The sequence below is a fragment of the Mirounga angustirostris genome, unplaced genomic scaffold (genome assembly GCF_029215605.1).
Source record: "Mirounga angustirostris isolate CCGP_5_RB_7025 unplaced genomic scaffold, mMirAng1.0.hap1 SCAF_14, whole genome shotgun sequence".
Lineage (NCBI taxonomy): Eukaryota > Metazoa > Chordata > Mammalia > Carnivora > Phocidae > Mirounga > Mirounga angustirostris.
In genome coordinates, this window is record NW_026991722.1 from 63311858 (window position 1) to 63324565 (window position 12708).

Sequence of the window (12708 nt, forward strand, 5' to 3'; positions counted from 1 at the left end):
TAACATGTGCAGATTCCTGGGAGGGCCACATCCTTCTCTTGCCAGGCTTCACACCAGTGAGAAGCAGAGCCCCAGGGAGAGGAGGTTCACTTACTGCTCCTGCTGGCTGCCTGAACGACCTCCAGGTAAGAGGAAGGGTCATCAGCTCTAATGTAGGAGTCAATGGCTTCTTTCACCAAGTCTTTCTGGAGCTGGGCGCAGGCCAGCTGACTCCACACAGCAGGCTCATTGCATCTCTCCGCAAACTCGTATGCTCGGTCTAGGTTTCCAATGTGCTCAATCAGGACCTAGGGGTTACAAGAGGGCTCTCATTCTCCGCAACACCCAGTCAGCTCCAGGGAGCAGACAGATTTTTGTTCAGTTCTACATTTTGCCTAAAGTTGCATGACCATTTCAATTCAGTCCAAAGCAACTGGGCATTAAGTATTTCTCAGATGATGAATGGAGGGAAAAGATGAGACCTATACTGTAAAGGAGGAAAATGCCATGTGGAGAAGAGACACTCCAACAAAGAGGCATAAAGAAATGAGAGACAGCCAAGCTAAGCTTTTTGGGCCAGGAGAATGACATGGGAGTTGCCTCCCGATCCTGGTAAGATAGTACAATGGGGCATACAGGCTGTAAAAAGGCTCAAAGGAGCTACTGTGGGGAATGAGATAGCTCAGCAGGCAGAAAACAGGCTTGAAGGACAGTCTGGAGGGCTTGGGTGCAGCAGCTGCCCCTCATACAGTTTGATCTCAGAGCAAGGCCATAGACCATGTATGAACTGAAAAGAGGAGATCTGAGATTTCACAGGCAGGTACAGAAAAATGGTAAGGGAAAGAGGCAAGGACATAAAGAATCTTGGTAAGACAGCAGTTAAAGTGATCTGTCCCATGGTTTATAATTCATTCGGAAATAAAACCAGAAAAGGCCAACAGTCTGGGAGGAAAGGGAGGAGGGCTAAGGGAAAGGATCTTGGTCGGGTTGAAGGTGGGCAGGAGGGCTGGCGGGACTGTTCTGGGGAGCTGAGGCAGCAGAGGGTGAAGGACTGGAACAGTCATCATGTGAGAGGGCCTCTGAGAATCAGACACCTCGGTCACCAGGGCTGACCACAACACCTCGATTCAGGTATCCAAGTCTAGAGGAATGACCAGGAAGTGGGGGTGACTGCCAGACAGCAGGAGCACAAGCAGAGTAGGAGCCAACAGCTTGGGAAGATGGGTTACTGGTGAAGAGCAGAAAAGAGCACAAGGATCTGAGAGATGCATCAAACAACTGGAGGGTGTGACACCGTTGGTGATGACGAGGACACAGTGTGGCAGAGGTCACTAGGGTCTACCATGACAGCACTCAGCAGCTCACCTGGATTGCTGAGGCGTTCACATCAAACTTGCGGAAGATGGTGAAGGCCTCCTCATACAGCGCACTGCTGACGGCGATGTTTGCAATGTCTGGGGCATCGTAGTTGTCCAGGCGGCTGATGTATTCCATGACCCGTGTGCGGTCCGCCTTGATGGCAGTCAGGATCAGCAGATTCTGGAGATTCCTTAGGAGAGGTGGTGGTCAGCACAGTGTCACAGGAATGAAAGCTGTACGTAACACTCTTTGGCAGGTTGACCAGCCCAAGATCCCCAATTTAAAAGTATTTAAAACACACACACGACTGACGAATAGATACAACAGAATATTTATGAAGTGTATGTGGTCCAACGTCTTGAGAAAGCACCAGGTAGGAGATAGGAGAAATCAGAAAACCACCAATCATTGGAAGGCTGCTGCAGCTTCTCCAGGAGCTGCAACCACTCCTGCTTCACAGGTATCTATTTTCCTGAACTGTGCCTCTTACTAGCTCTTTGTGGTTCTTTATAGTTCTACCATATAAATTGTATATCTATGGGTGCCTGAGTGGCTCAGTCAGTTGCGCGTCTGCCTTCAGCTCAGGTCATGATCCCAGGGTCCTGGGATCGAGCCCCACGTCAGGCTCCCTGCTCAGCGGGGAGCCCGCTTCTCTCTTTCCCACTCCCCCTGCTTGTGCGCTCTCTCTGTCAAAAAAATAAACAGTCTTTTAAAAAATTGTACCATTGTTGTAGTTCTGTATACTAGCAATGTACAATTGTAAATAAAAAAAAACCCTCTACCTATTTATAATAGCTTCCAAAACATGAAATATTTAGGTATAAATCTAGTAAGACATATACATGATCTATATGCTGAAAAATATAAAATGCTGATGAGAAAAATTAAGCAATATACTTTTGCATGTTTTTGAACTTTCCTTTTCTTTAATCACACTAGATGCATTCTTATAAAATTTGTTTTCTTTTGTCTTCTTCAAAGATGTGGGGGGAAAATCTATGTAATGTACCATATTAAGAATTTAAAAAAGTGGGCGCCTGGGTGGCTCAGTTGGTTAAGCGACTGCCTTCAGCTCAGGTCATGATCCCAGGGTCCTGGGATCGAGTCCCACATCGGGCTCCCTGCTCTGCGGGGAGCCTGCTTCTCCCTCTCCCACTCCCCCTGCTTGTGTTCCCTCTCTCACTGTCTCTCTCTCTGTCAAATAAATAAATAAAATCTTTAAAAAAAAAAAAAAAAAGAGGACTATTGATGCACACAACTTGGATGAATCTCAAAGGCATTACACTGTGTGAAAAAAGCCAAGTCTCAAAAGATTGCATACTGTGTGATTCCCTTTACATGACATTCTTGAAAAGGCAAAACTGGATTGATGGTGATGAATCACAGATGGGCAATTGTCAGGGGTACCGGGGATGTAACTGTAAAGGGTAGCTCACATGAGGCAGTTTCATAGTGAGGGAACTGTTCTGTATGCTGACTGTGGTGGTTACGTACATGAATCTAGGCTTATGTTGAAATTCCCCACAAAAGACCAATTTAACTGTATTATAATTAAAAAGAAGGGGGAAAAAGTATTAAAAAATTAGGTCCAAGATTCACCCATGCTGTTGTATAGCATTCACTTCCACTGTGACATGGTACTCCGCTGTACAACAGTACCACAGCTCTTTTACCGATGGGTATCTGGACTGCTCTCAGATCTTTGCTATTGGAAATTGTGCTTCTTTGTGCATTCTTGCACATGTCTCCGATACAGGTGAGCCGAGTTTCTTCAGGGTTCAGAACCAAGAGTGGAAACATCTTCTAACATGCACTGCTTCCCAAGAGGAACGCACATTCCCAACAGGGTATGCCCAGTTGCTCGAGACTCTCATCAAGGCTGATTAGGAGAGCTAGATCCCCACAGCTCTGCAGGAGGAATGGGATGGTACACAGCGGCCAGGCTGTGCTTCCTTGATGGCTGATGAGGCTGCATTCCTGCCTTAGACTCACAGGCTGTCTCTCCTCTTGCTGAAGGATCACTCAAGAGCTTTGCTGAGTTCTCTACCAGGTTGTTTGAGTTTTTCTTTTTCATTTTATGTTCTCCATGCTAGTTTTTTGTTGGTTATGTATGCTGTAAATGTCATCTGTTTGCAGCTTCCCCTTTTCTCATCTTATTATGATAAAGGTCTTAGGTTTAACATAGTCCTATTTACTAGTTTTTCTTTTTCTTTTTTTTTTAAAGATTTTATTTATTTGACAGAGAGAGACACCGCGAGAGAGGGAACACAAGCAGGGGAGTGGGAGAGGGAGAAGCAGGCTTCCCGCAGAGCAGGGAGCCCGATGTGGGGCTCGATCCCAGGACCCTGGGACCATGACCTGAGCCGAAGGCAGACGCTTAACGACTGAGCCACCCAGGTGCCCCTATTTACTAGTTTTTCAAATGGTTTATATATTTTTGCAACTGGCTTATGTGTTCATTAGGCCACAAATATATTCTTCTTTTAAACATAAACTATAAAAACATTATAGTTTTGACTTTATATTTAAATCTTTACATTGTGTGGCACAGAGATCCAATTTTAATTTTTACCCATATAGATAATCATTGTCCCAACATCATTTTACTGAAAAGTCTACTATTTCCATCTGCATAGCCAGCTCTGTCATAAATAAATGTTTTACATATGTGTGGGTATATTTTAGGGTTCTTTGCTCTGCTATAATGGTCCATTTCTCTATTCCTTGCCCAAACCATAATATCTTGATTTAATTTTATATTTCTAGATCAGAGTAAGTACCTTGCCATCCCAAAACCTACTCTCACCTCTTAGGTGATTTATTATTTGTGTTAGCAATCTTGACTATTCTTGGCCTTTTATCTTTTTTTATTTAAAATCTCCCTGTCTAGTTTCATAAGTAAACAGAGAGTTTTACTGGTATTGCAGTAAATGAGTGATGTGGGTAAAATTGATGTCTTTTTTTTTTTAAGATTTTATTTATTTATGAGAGAGACAGAGAGAGAGAATGCACAAGCAGGGGGAGCAGGAGATGAAGAAGCAGACTCCGTGATGAGCAGGGAGCCCGACGCAGGACTTGAACCCAGGACCCGGGGGATCACAACCTGAGCTGAAGGCAGACACTTAACCGACTGAGCCACCCAGGTGCCCCTGATGTCTTTCAATACGATGTGATCACTCATGAATTTACATCAAGCTGTTTATCATGGTTGAGTGGATAGGACTACAGCAGTTTGCCTTTTCATTTGTCTCCTGATTTGATTTTTTAAGAACCAAGTCTACTTGTTGAATATATGTAAATTCATTCCAGTAAGCTTATAATTCACATTAACTGTCAGCAGTTATGTTTTTATTTACTTTTAAAAATATATTTACTACTGTCTTTCTTTATGTATACTTTTTAATATGCTCATTTTAAGCTAACTACCTGGAAAGGTATGTTAAGATATCCCAATATGGTGAATTTGCTTGTGTCTTCTTGCAGTTTTGTCAATTGTTGCCTTACATATTTTGAAACTGTATTATTAGGTATATACAAGTTCAGAATTATCTTCCTGGTGAGCTGAATATTTCATTATTATATACAGTACTCCCCCTTATCTGCACATAATACATTCCAAGACCCCAAGTGGGGGTTTGAAACCACAGGTATGTCCAAACCCTATATATTTTTTCCTGTACATACACACCTATGATAAACTTTATTTTATTAATCAGGCACAGTAAGAGATTAACAGTAACTAATGATAACATAGAACAATTACAACAATATATTATAAATAAAATTTATGTGAATGTGGTTTCTCGCTCTCAAAATATCTTACCGTACCACACTCACCCTTCCTGTGATGATGTGGGATGCTAAAATGCCTACGTGATAAGAAGTGAGGTGAATGATGTAGGCATTGAGACATAGTGTTAGGCTACAGCTGACCTTCTGACACATTGTCTGCTTTCAGACAACCATTGTTAACCATGACAACCGAAATCACAGGACATGAAATCATGGATAAGTGGGGACTACTGTACTGGCCCTTTTTACTTCAGTGTTTGTTTTTTTTTTTTAAGATTTTATTTATTTATTTATTTGTCAGAGAGAGAGAGAACATGTGCATGCACAAACGGGGAGCAGCAAGCAGATGGAGAAGCTCCCCACTGAGCAAGGAGCTTGATATGGGACTTGATCCCAAGACCCTGGGATCATGACCTGAGCCGAAGGCAGATGCTTAATGGACTGAGACACCTAGGTGTCCCTCAATAATGGTTTTTACCTCAAAGTCTATTTTGTATGATACAAATACAGACCATATAATATATATATAAACATACAATGTCATATTATATTAACATATAGTATCAATATAATACCAGCATTTTTAGGTTTACATTTGCCTAACTTTTAAAAATTCTTTTATTTCTAACTTCTCATTAATTTTATGTTAATGTACTCTGAAGTCAAATCACCCCATATCCTTTGGCTTCTACTGAGGCTGCTGAAAAGTCTGCTGTCGGTCTAATTTACATTCATTATAGGTAATCTATCTTCTGAGTGCTTAAAAATTTTTTTTGATGTTCCATAGTTTTACTATAATGTGTGTAAAGGTGATTTTAAAAAATTAATCTTCTTTGGGATTTGCTGGGCTTCCTGAATTTGAGAACTAGGAACACTGTCAGTTCTGTTAAAATCTCCATCATTTTCCTCCAAATAGTGTCTCATTCCCTGACCTCTCTCTGAGGCTCTGATTAAGTCTCCCTTCAACCTGTATAGATCTTAATCTCTTTCACATTTTCTACCTGTCTTGGCTACATTCTTGCAATTTCTTCACATGTATCTTTCAATTCCTATTTTTTAAAAATGCCCCTAAACCCATTTGGAGTTTACTTCAAATCCAATTACATAAATTTATTTTTTATTTATCAGGTACTTGGTATTTAAAAAAATCTGCTTGAGGGGTGCCTGGATGACTCAGTTGGTTAATCATCTGACTTTGGCTCAGGTCGTGATCTCAGGGTCCTGGGATCGAGCCCCACATCGGGCTCCCCACTCAACGGGGAGTCTGCTTGTCCCTCTCCCTTTCCCTCTGCCCCTGCTTGTGCTCTCTCAGTCTCTCAAATAAATAAAATCCCTAAAAAAAAAAATCTGCTTGATCTTTTGGGTATTTAAACACATTACATGTAATTTTATATTCCATGCCTGATAATTCCAATAACACAGTCCCTCTAGGCAGATCTGAGTCTACTCTGTTTTGCTGCTGGCTCTTACTAATGGAGCCTTGTTTCCTTATGCATTTTGTCAATGTTTTTACTATGAGCTCATTATTTCTTGGAATGTTATGTCAGAATTCTCTGAAGCCTTGCTAGAGGGTAGGCTCTTCTAAAAAGGATTTGTATTTGTCTTTGGCAGAGATCTGAAGGCACTACCTGATGGCAATCCTTTCAAAATTAAATTCCTCACTTGAGGATTTTTAATGCCATGCCAGTTCACATGAATTTGTACTAAAACCTGTTAGAGGGCCAGCCTCTCAGGGCCAGTTTTGTCCGCATAATCTAGCACCATGGTTCCAAAGAGCTCTTTTTTGTTTTGTTTTGGCTGGTCTCTTAGCAGAGGGCTAGGCAATACTGGTATAGTTTATCCTTGCACTGAGGAGGGGCTTCACTGTAGACTTCACACCTTTTGTAGGCCCTTGGGTCTTATCTCGTGTCCTCTGTGTCCTGTAGGAACACATAGACCAGGTTCAACAGAGTTTGGCAAAAGTCACTAGCTCATGGACTCACTTTAAAGGATCATTTGTATATTTCATCCTACATCTTCAGTTTTTCCAGTAACAGGATCTGTGTAAGTATATAGGTATCTAGTCTGCCACACTGCTAACTCAGGCTATTTTCACCTGCACAGAAAACTATGTCTGGTGAAGCATTTGGTCACAGAAAGAAGGGCAAGAACTTGAAGGTCCCCCTGCATGTGTGAAAAACAACAGTGTCCAAGGAGGTGGCACATACAGTCAGAACCACCTTTAAGTGTTTTTCTGTGGGAAGTACTAACAGGCTAAGATCTATCAAAGGAGGTTGGCCAGACAGTAAGATAGAATATCCTAGCCACCTCAGGTACCTTAACTCTGGCATCCTGTAATTAATGAGGGAATAGGATTCCATTAAAATGTAATTTCACATTCCATAATTTACCATTTAGCATTTCTCAGTTTAAAAACAAACAATAACCAGTAACGAAATTGAAGCAGTAATCAAAAACCTCCCAAAAAACAAGAGTCCAGGGTCAGATGGATTCCCAGGGAAATTCTACATTTAAAGAAGAAATAATACCTATTCTTCTGAAGCGATTTCAAAAAACAGAAACAGAAGGAAAACTTCCAAACACCTTCTATGATGCCAGCATTACCTTGATCCCAAAACCAGGCAAAGACCCCATCAAAAAGGAGAATTACAAACCAATATCCCTGATGAATATGGATGCCAAAATACTAAACAAGACCCTAGCCAATAGGATCCAACAGTACATTAAAAGGATTATCCATCACAACTGGGGATGCAAGGGTGGTTCAACATTCGCAAATCAATCAGTGTGATAGAACACACTGATAAAAAAAAAAAGACAAGAACCACGTGATCCTCTCAATTGACGCAGAAAAAGCATTTGACAAAATACAACATCCTTTCCTGATTAAAACTCTCCAGAGTATAGGGATAGAGGGAACATTCCTCAAGTTCATAAAAACCATCTATGAAAAGCCCACAGTGAACATCATTCTCAATGGGGAAAAGCTGAGAGCTTTTCCCTTAAGATCAGGAACACGACAGGGATGCCCACTCTGCCCACTATTGTTCAACATAGTACTAGAAGTCCTAGCAACAGCAATCAGACAACAAAAAGAAATAAAAGGTATTCAAATTGGCAAAGAAGAAGTCAAACTCTCTCTCTTTGCAGGTGACATGATACTTTATGTGGAAAACCCAAAAGACTCCAACCCCAAATTACTAGAACTCATACAGCCATTCAGTAATGTGGCAGGATACAAAATCAATGCACAGAAATCAGTTGTTTTTCTATACACTAACAATGTAACTGTAGAAAGAGAAATTCGGGAATTGATTCCATTTACAATAGCACCAAAAACCATAAAATACCTTGGAATAAATCTAACAGAAGAGGTAAAGGATCTATACTCTAGAAACTACAGAACACTTACGAAAGAAATTGAAAAAGACACAAAAAGATGGAAAAACATTCCATGCTCATGGATTGGAAGAATAAACATTGTTAAAATGTCTATGCTGCCCAGAGCAATCTACACTTTCAACGCCATCCCTATCAAAACAATTGGCATTTTTCAAAGAGCTGAAACAAATAATCCTAAAATCTGTATGGAACCAGAAAAGACCCCGAATCGCCAAGAAAAATGTTGAAAAAGAAAAACAAAGCTAGGGGCACCACGCTGTCTGATTTCATGCTATATTACAAAACTGTGATCACCAAGACAGCATGGTACTGGCACAAAAACAGACACATAGATCAATGGATAACACAGTCTTCAGAAATGGACCCTCAACTCTTTGGTCTACTAATCTTTGACAAATCAGGAAAAAATATCCAATGGAAAAAAGTCTCTTCAATAAATGGTGCTAGGAAAATTGGGCAGCTATATACGGAAGAATGAAACTCGATCATTCTCTTATACCATACACAAAGATAAACTCAAAATGGATGACAGACCTCAATGTGAGACAGGAATCTATCAAAATCCTACAGGAGAACATAGGCAGTAACCTCTGACATCGGCCACACAAACTTCTTTCATGACACGTCTCCAAAGGCAAGGGAAACAAAAGCAAAAATGAACTTTTGGGACTTCATCAAGATAAAAAGCTTCTGCACAGCAAAGGAAACAGTCAACAAAACTAAGAGGCAACCCACGGAATGGGAGAAGATATTTGCAAATGACATTACAGAATAAAGGGCTGGTATCCAGTATCTATAAAGAACTTCTCAAACTTAACACCCAAAAAACAAATAATCAAGTCAAAAAATGGGCAGAAGACATGAACAAACACTTCTCAAAAGAAGACATATGAATGGCTAACAGACACATGAAAAAAGGTTCAACATCATTAGCCATCAGGGAAATTCAAATAAAAACCACATTGAGATACCACCTTAGACCAGTTAGAATGGCAAAAATTAACAAGGCAGGAAACAACAAATGTTGCAGAGGATATGGAGAAAGAGGAACCCTCTTACACTGTTGGTGGGAATGCAAGTTGGTACAGCCACTCTGGAAAACAGTATGGAGGTTCCTCAAAAAGTTAAAAATAGAGCTACCCTATGATCCAGCAATTGCACTACTGGGTATTTACCCCAAAGATACAGATGTAGTGAAAAGAAGGTGCACATGCACCCGAATGTTCATAGCAGCAATGTCCACAAAAGCCAAACTGTGGAAGAAGCCAAGATGCCCTTCAACAGATGAATGGATAAAGAAGATGTGGTTTATATATACAATGGAATATTACTCAGCCATCAGAAAGGATGAATACCTACCGTTTTCATCCACATGAATGGAACTGGAGGGGATTATGCTAAGTGAAATAAGTCAAGCAGAGAAAGACAATTATCATTTGGTTTCACTTATATGTAGAACATAAGGAATAGCATGGAGGACATTAGGGGAAGGAAGGGAAAACTGGGGGTGGACATCAGAGCGGGAGATGAACCATGAGAGACTATGGACTCTGGGAAACAATCTGAGGGTGTCAGAGGCAAAGGAGTGGGGGGATGGGTTAGCCCCGTGATGGGTATTAAGGAGGGCATGTGTTGTAATGAGCACTGGGTGTTATATGCAAATAATGAATCATGGAACACTAAAAAAAACACAACAACCCAAAAAACAAAACAAAACAAAAAACAACAAAAAAAACCCCCAAACACATCCTCACAAACATTCTTTAACACAATGCCACAGACCTTGAAAGCCCATCTGGCCTAAAAAATAAACCTTACAATTAAATCTTTACAGCAGATTTATGATGTGAATACACTGGTCTGTTTGACACAGAATCTCTGATAATGATTTTTTTTTTTTTAAGATTTTATTTATTCATTTGAGACAGAGAGATACAGAGAGAGAGCATGAGCAGGGGGAGAGGCAGAGGGAGAGGAAGGAGCAGGCTCCCCGCCGAGCCAGGAGCCAGACAGGGGGTTCGATCCCAGGACCCCAGGATCACGACCCAAGCCGAAGGCAGACGCTCAACCATCTGAGCCACCCAGGTGCCCTGATAATGAATTTTAAAGTGGAAATAAATGCTGGGTGCGACCACACTGAAGCATGCTCTATTATTACTTCCAAAGTGTCTGCCCATTCTGTTGTTTCTGCCTAGAATGTTCTTCCTACCCAAGCTCCTACTCATCATGCTTCTATGTTATATCTCCAGCGAGTCATCCCTGATACATGCCCAGATTTAGTTTTCTTGACATCTGTTTCCAAGCTTTGTTCATCATGATTTTGCTTGGGACATAGTAGGCACTAATGAATATTAGCTCCCTTTCTGAGCACTGTGATTAAAGAACAGTGCAGGCCAGAGAAGCAAGATGAAGGACAGATTCCTGGGAAAAGTAGAATTTAGGTGGGGCTAGAAGAGATAGGTAGGACTGAAGATACAAAACGCAGTGAGAAGACTTTGGGGAGCAGCCAATAAGGCTGGGCAGGTGAGGTAAGACAAAATTGTAATGGAAAATGAACATCAGGCAGGAGCTTGAATCTGACCGAGTCAACAGCTACCCTCGGGCATACCCTTACCTGTGCTCACTGAAGACCGAGTTATCCAGAACTATCTTCTCCAGCAGCTCAATCAGTTCATTAGGCAGATCAGCTGTCATGAAGGCCTTGACAGTGACCGAGACCTCTTCAGGATCCTGTGTTTCTGACAATGCCATCTGTACCACCTGGTTTTAAATATCATTTGAAAGAACTTGGTTAGATAAAGTCAATTCAAGACTATCTTTGAAGCTAAACAGAAAGAAAGGATTCCTCCATGGCAGTCTGAAATAGACACACAGAAAATAGGAGATTTCTCAAGGTAAAAAGGGAAGGTTGTCTAAAGAAGTCAATTTCAGAGATTTCTGCCTGCTCTATTTGATGATTAGTTTCTCTCTCACATCAAAAGGGCTGCAGACTCATCTCTGCCCCAATAACCATACTGTAAATTTACTCCAAAGCCAATAACACAGTGCACTTAAACAGGCATCTGAAATGCATGTTTGCTTTCATCTTTGTTTTTTTAGGTCACTGTTCATAGCAAATATGGCCTCCATTTCTCTAATGAAGCTCTTGCTAGCCTAGAGTACCACAACTGCTCTGGCCCAGCTCACTTCCAGGCATGCAGTTGAGTACACTCTGAGCTCCACAGCCCTCAGAACCATGCCAAGGGAAAGACTGACAAAAAACTGGCCAGACCACCAAAACTGGCCACACCACCCCTCATCCAATTACAGGTGTCTCACCTACAAGAAAACTCACAAGTGGGGGAAAAGATATTTTTCCAAAGAGTACACTTCCCAGATAACAGCAGGCTAGAAGGTCAGCATTGTTCTCTTTGCACTTTGTGCCAGGGGCCTTTGGTGACTTCAGGGTCTATCAGTTTTGCCAAGCTTCATCAAGGGTGGGCAATAGCAACGCATTAATGAGAAAGAACAGAGAACTCAGAAGAGGTATGACATAGATAATATACATCTCTGGCCATGAACTTTGACCCTACAAACAGGAGGGGCTGCAATGGAATTAGAATCAAAGTCAGCCCAGTCAACCTTGCAAGTGGCCACTGTATACTCAATGGCACCATAAGATACAAAAGTTCTTCTGAGGAGTTTATAATAATCCTAACAGCTATGCAAAGGAGTTTGAGGAAAGGGGCTATCACAGGAGATAAGTAACAAAAAGGGTGTACTTAAGGGAAAGGAGCACTGTGACAGCACACAGACTCCATCCAGAGTAGGAGGTATATTTCCTGCCATTACGACATCTGTCCATTCTTGAAAACCTTAGAGCACTTTAAATACACACTGGTTATTTTAAGGGCAAAAATAAATTTCCACCATCTATTTGAGTCAACAGGATGCCTAATCTAAGGTTACCTCAGGAAGCTGCTTCCTCTAAGTAAACTTTCCATAATGAGCTTCTCCTCCAGACCTAAAAGCAGTCTGCTGCCGTCATGCAGTCCCTCTAATTAGAGGGGCATGGTAGGTGAATGCCCCCCAGGAGGTGGCTATGAATATTCAGTCCCAACAGACTGACAGGATCAGCAGCTTCACACAGACACAGGAAGACCAAGAGGCACCCTCTAGCTTCGGCTCAGTGCAGCA

General features: G+C 41.4%; 1 protein-coding gene across 4 annotated transcripts in view; it reads right to left on the minus strand.

The window, feature by feature from the left end:
* Positions 1 to 12708, minus strand: part of CLTCL1 (clathrin heavy chain like 1) — a 100713-nt gene that overhangs the window by 21409 nt on the left and 66596 nt on the right. For all 4 annotated transcript variants that reach the window (XM_064578009.1, XM_064578010.1, XM_064578007.1 and 1 more), the window contains exons 19-21: positions 11147 to 11292; positions 1345 to 1528; positions 95 to 287 (exon numbers count right to left, since the gene is read on the minus strand). In XM_064578009.1, the coding sequence (XP_064434079.1) occupies positions 95 to 287; positions 1345 to 1528; positions 11147 to 11292 (523 nt within the window). The remainder of the gene's footprint in view (positions 1 to 94; positions 288 to 1344; positions 1529 to 11146; positions 11293 to 12708) is intronic.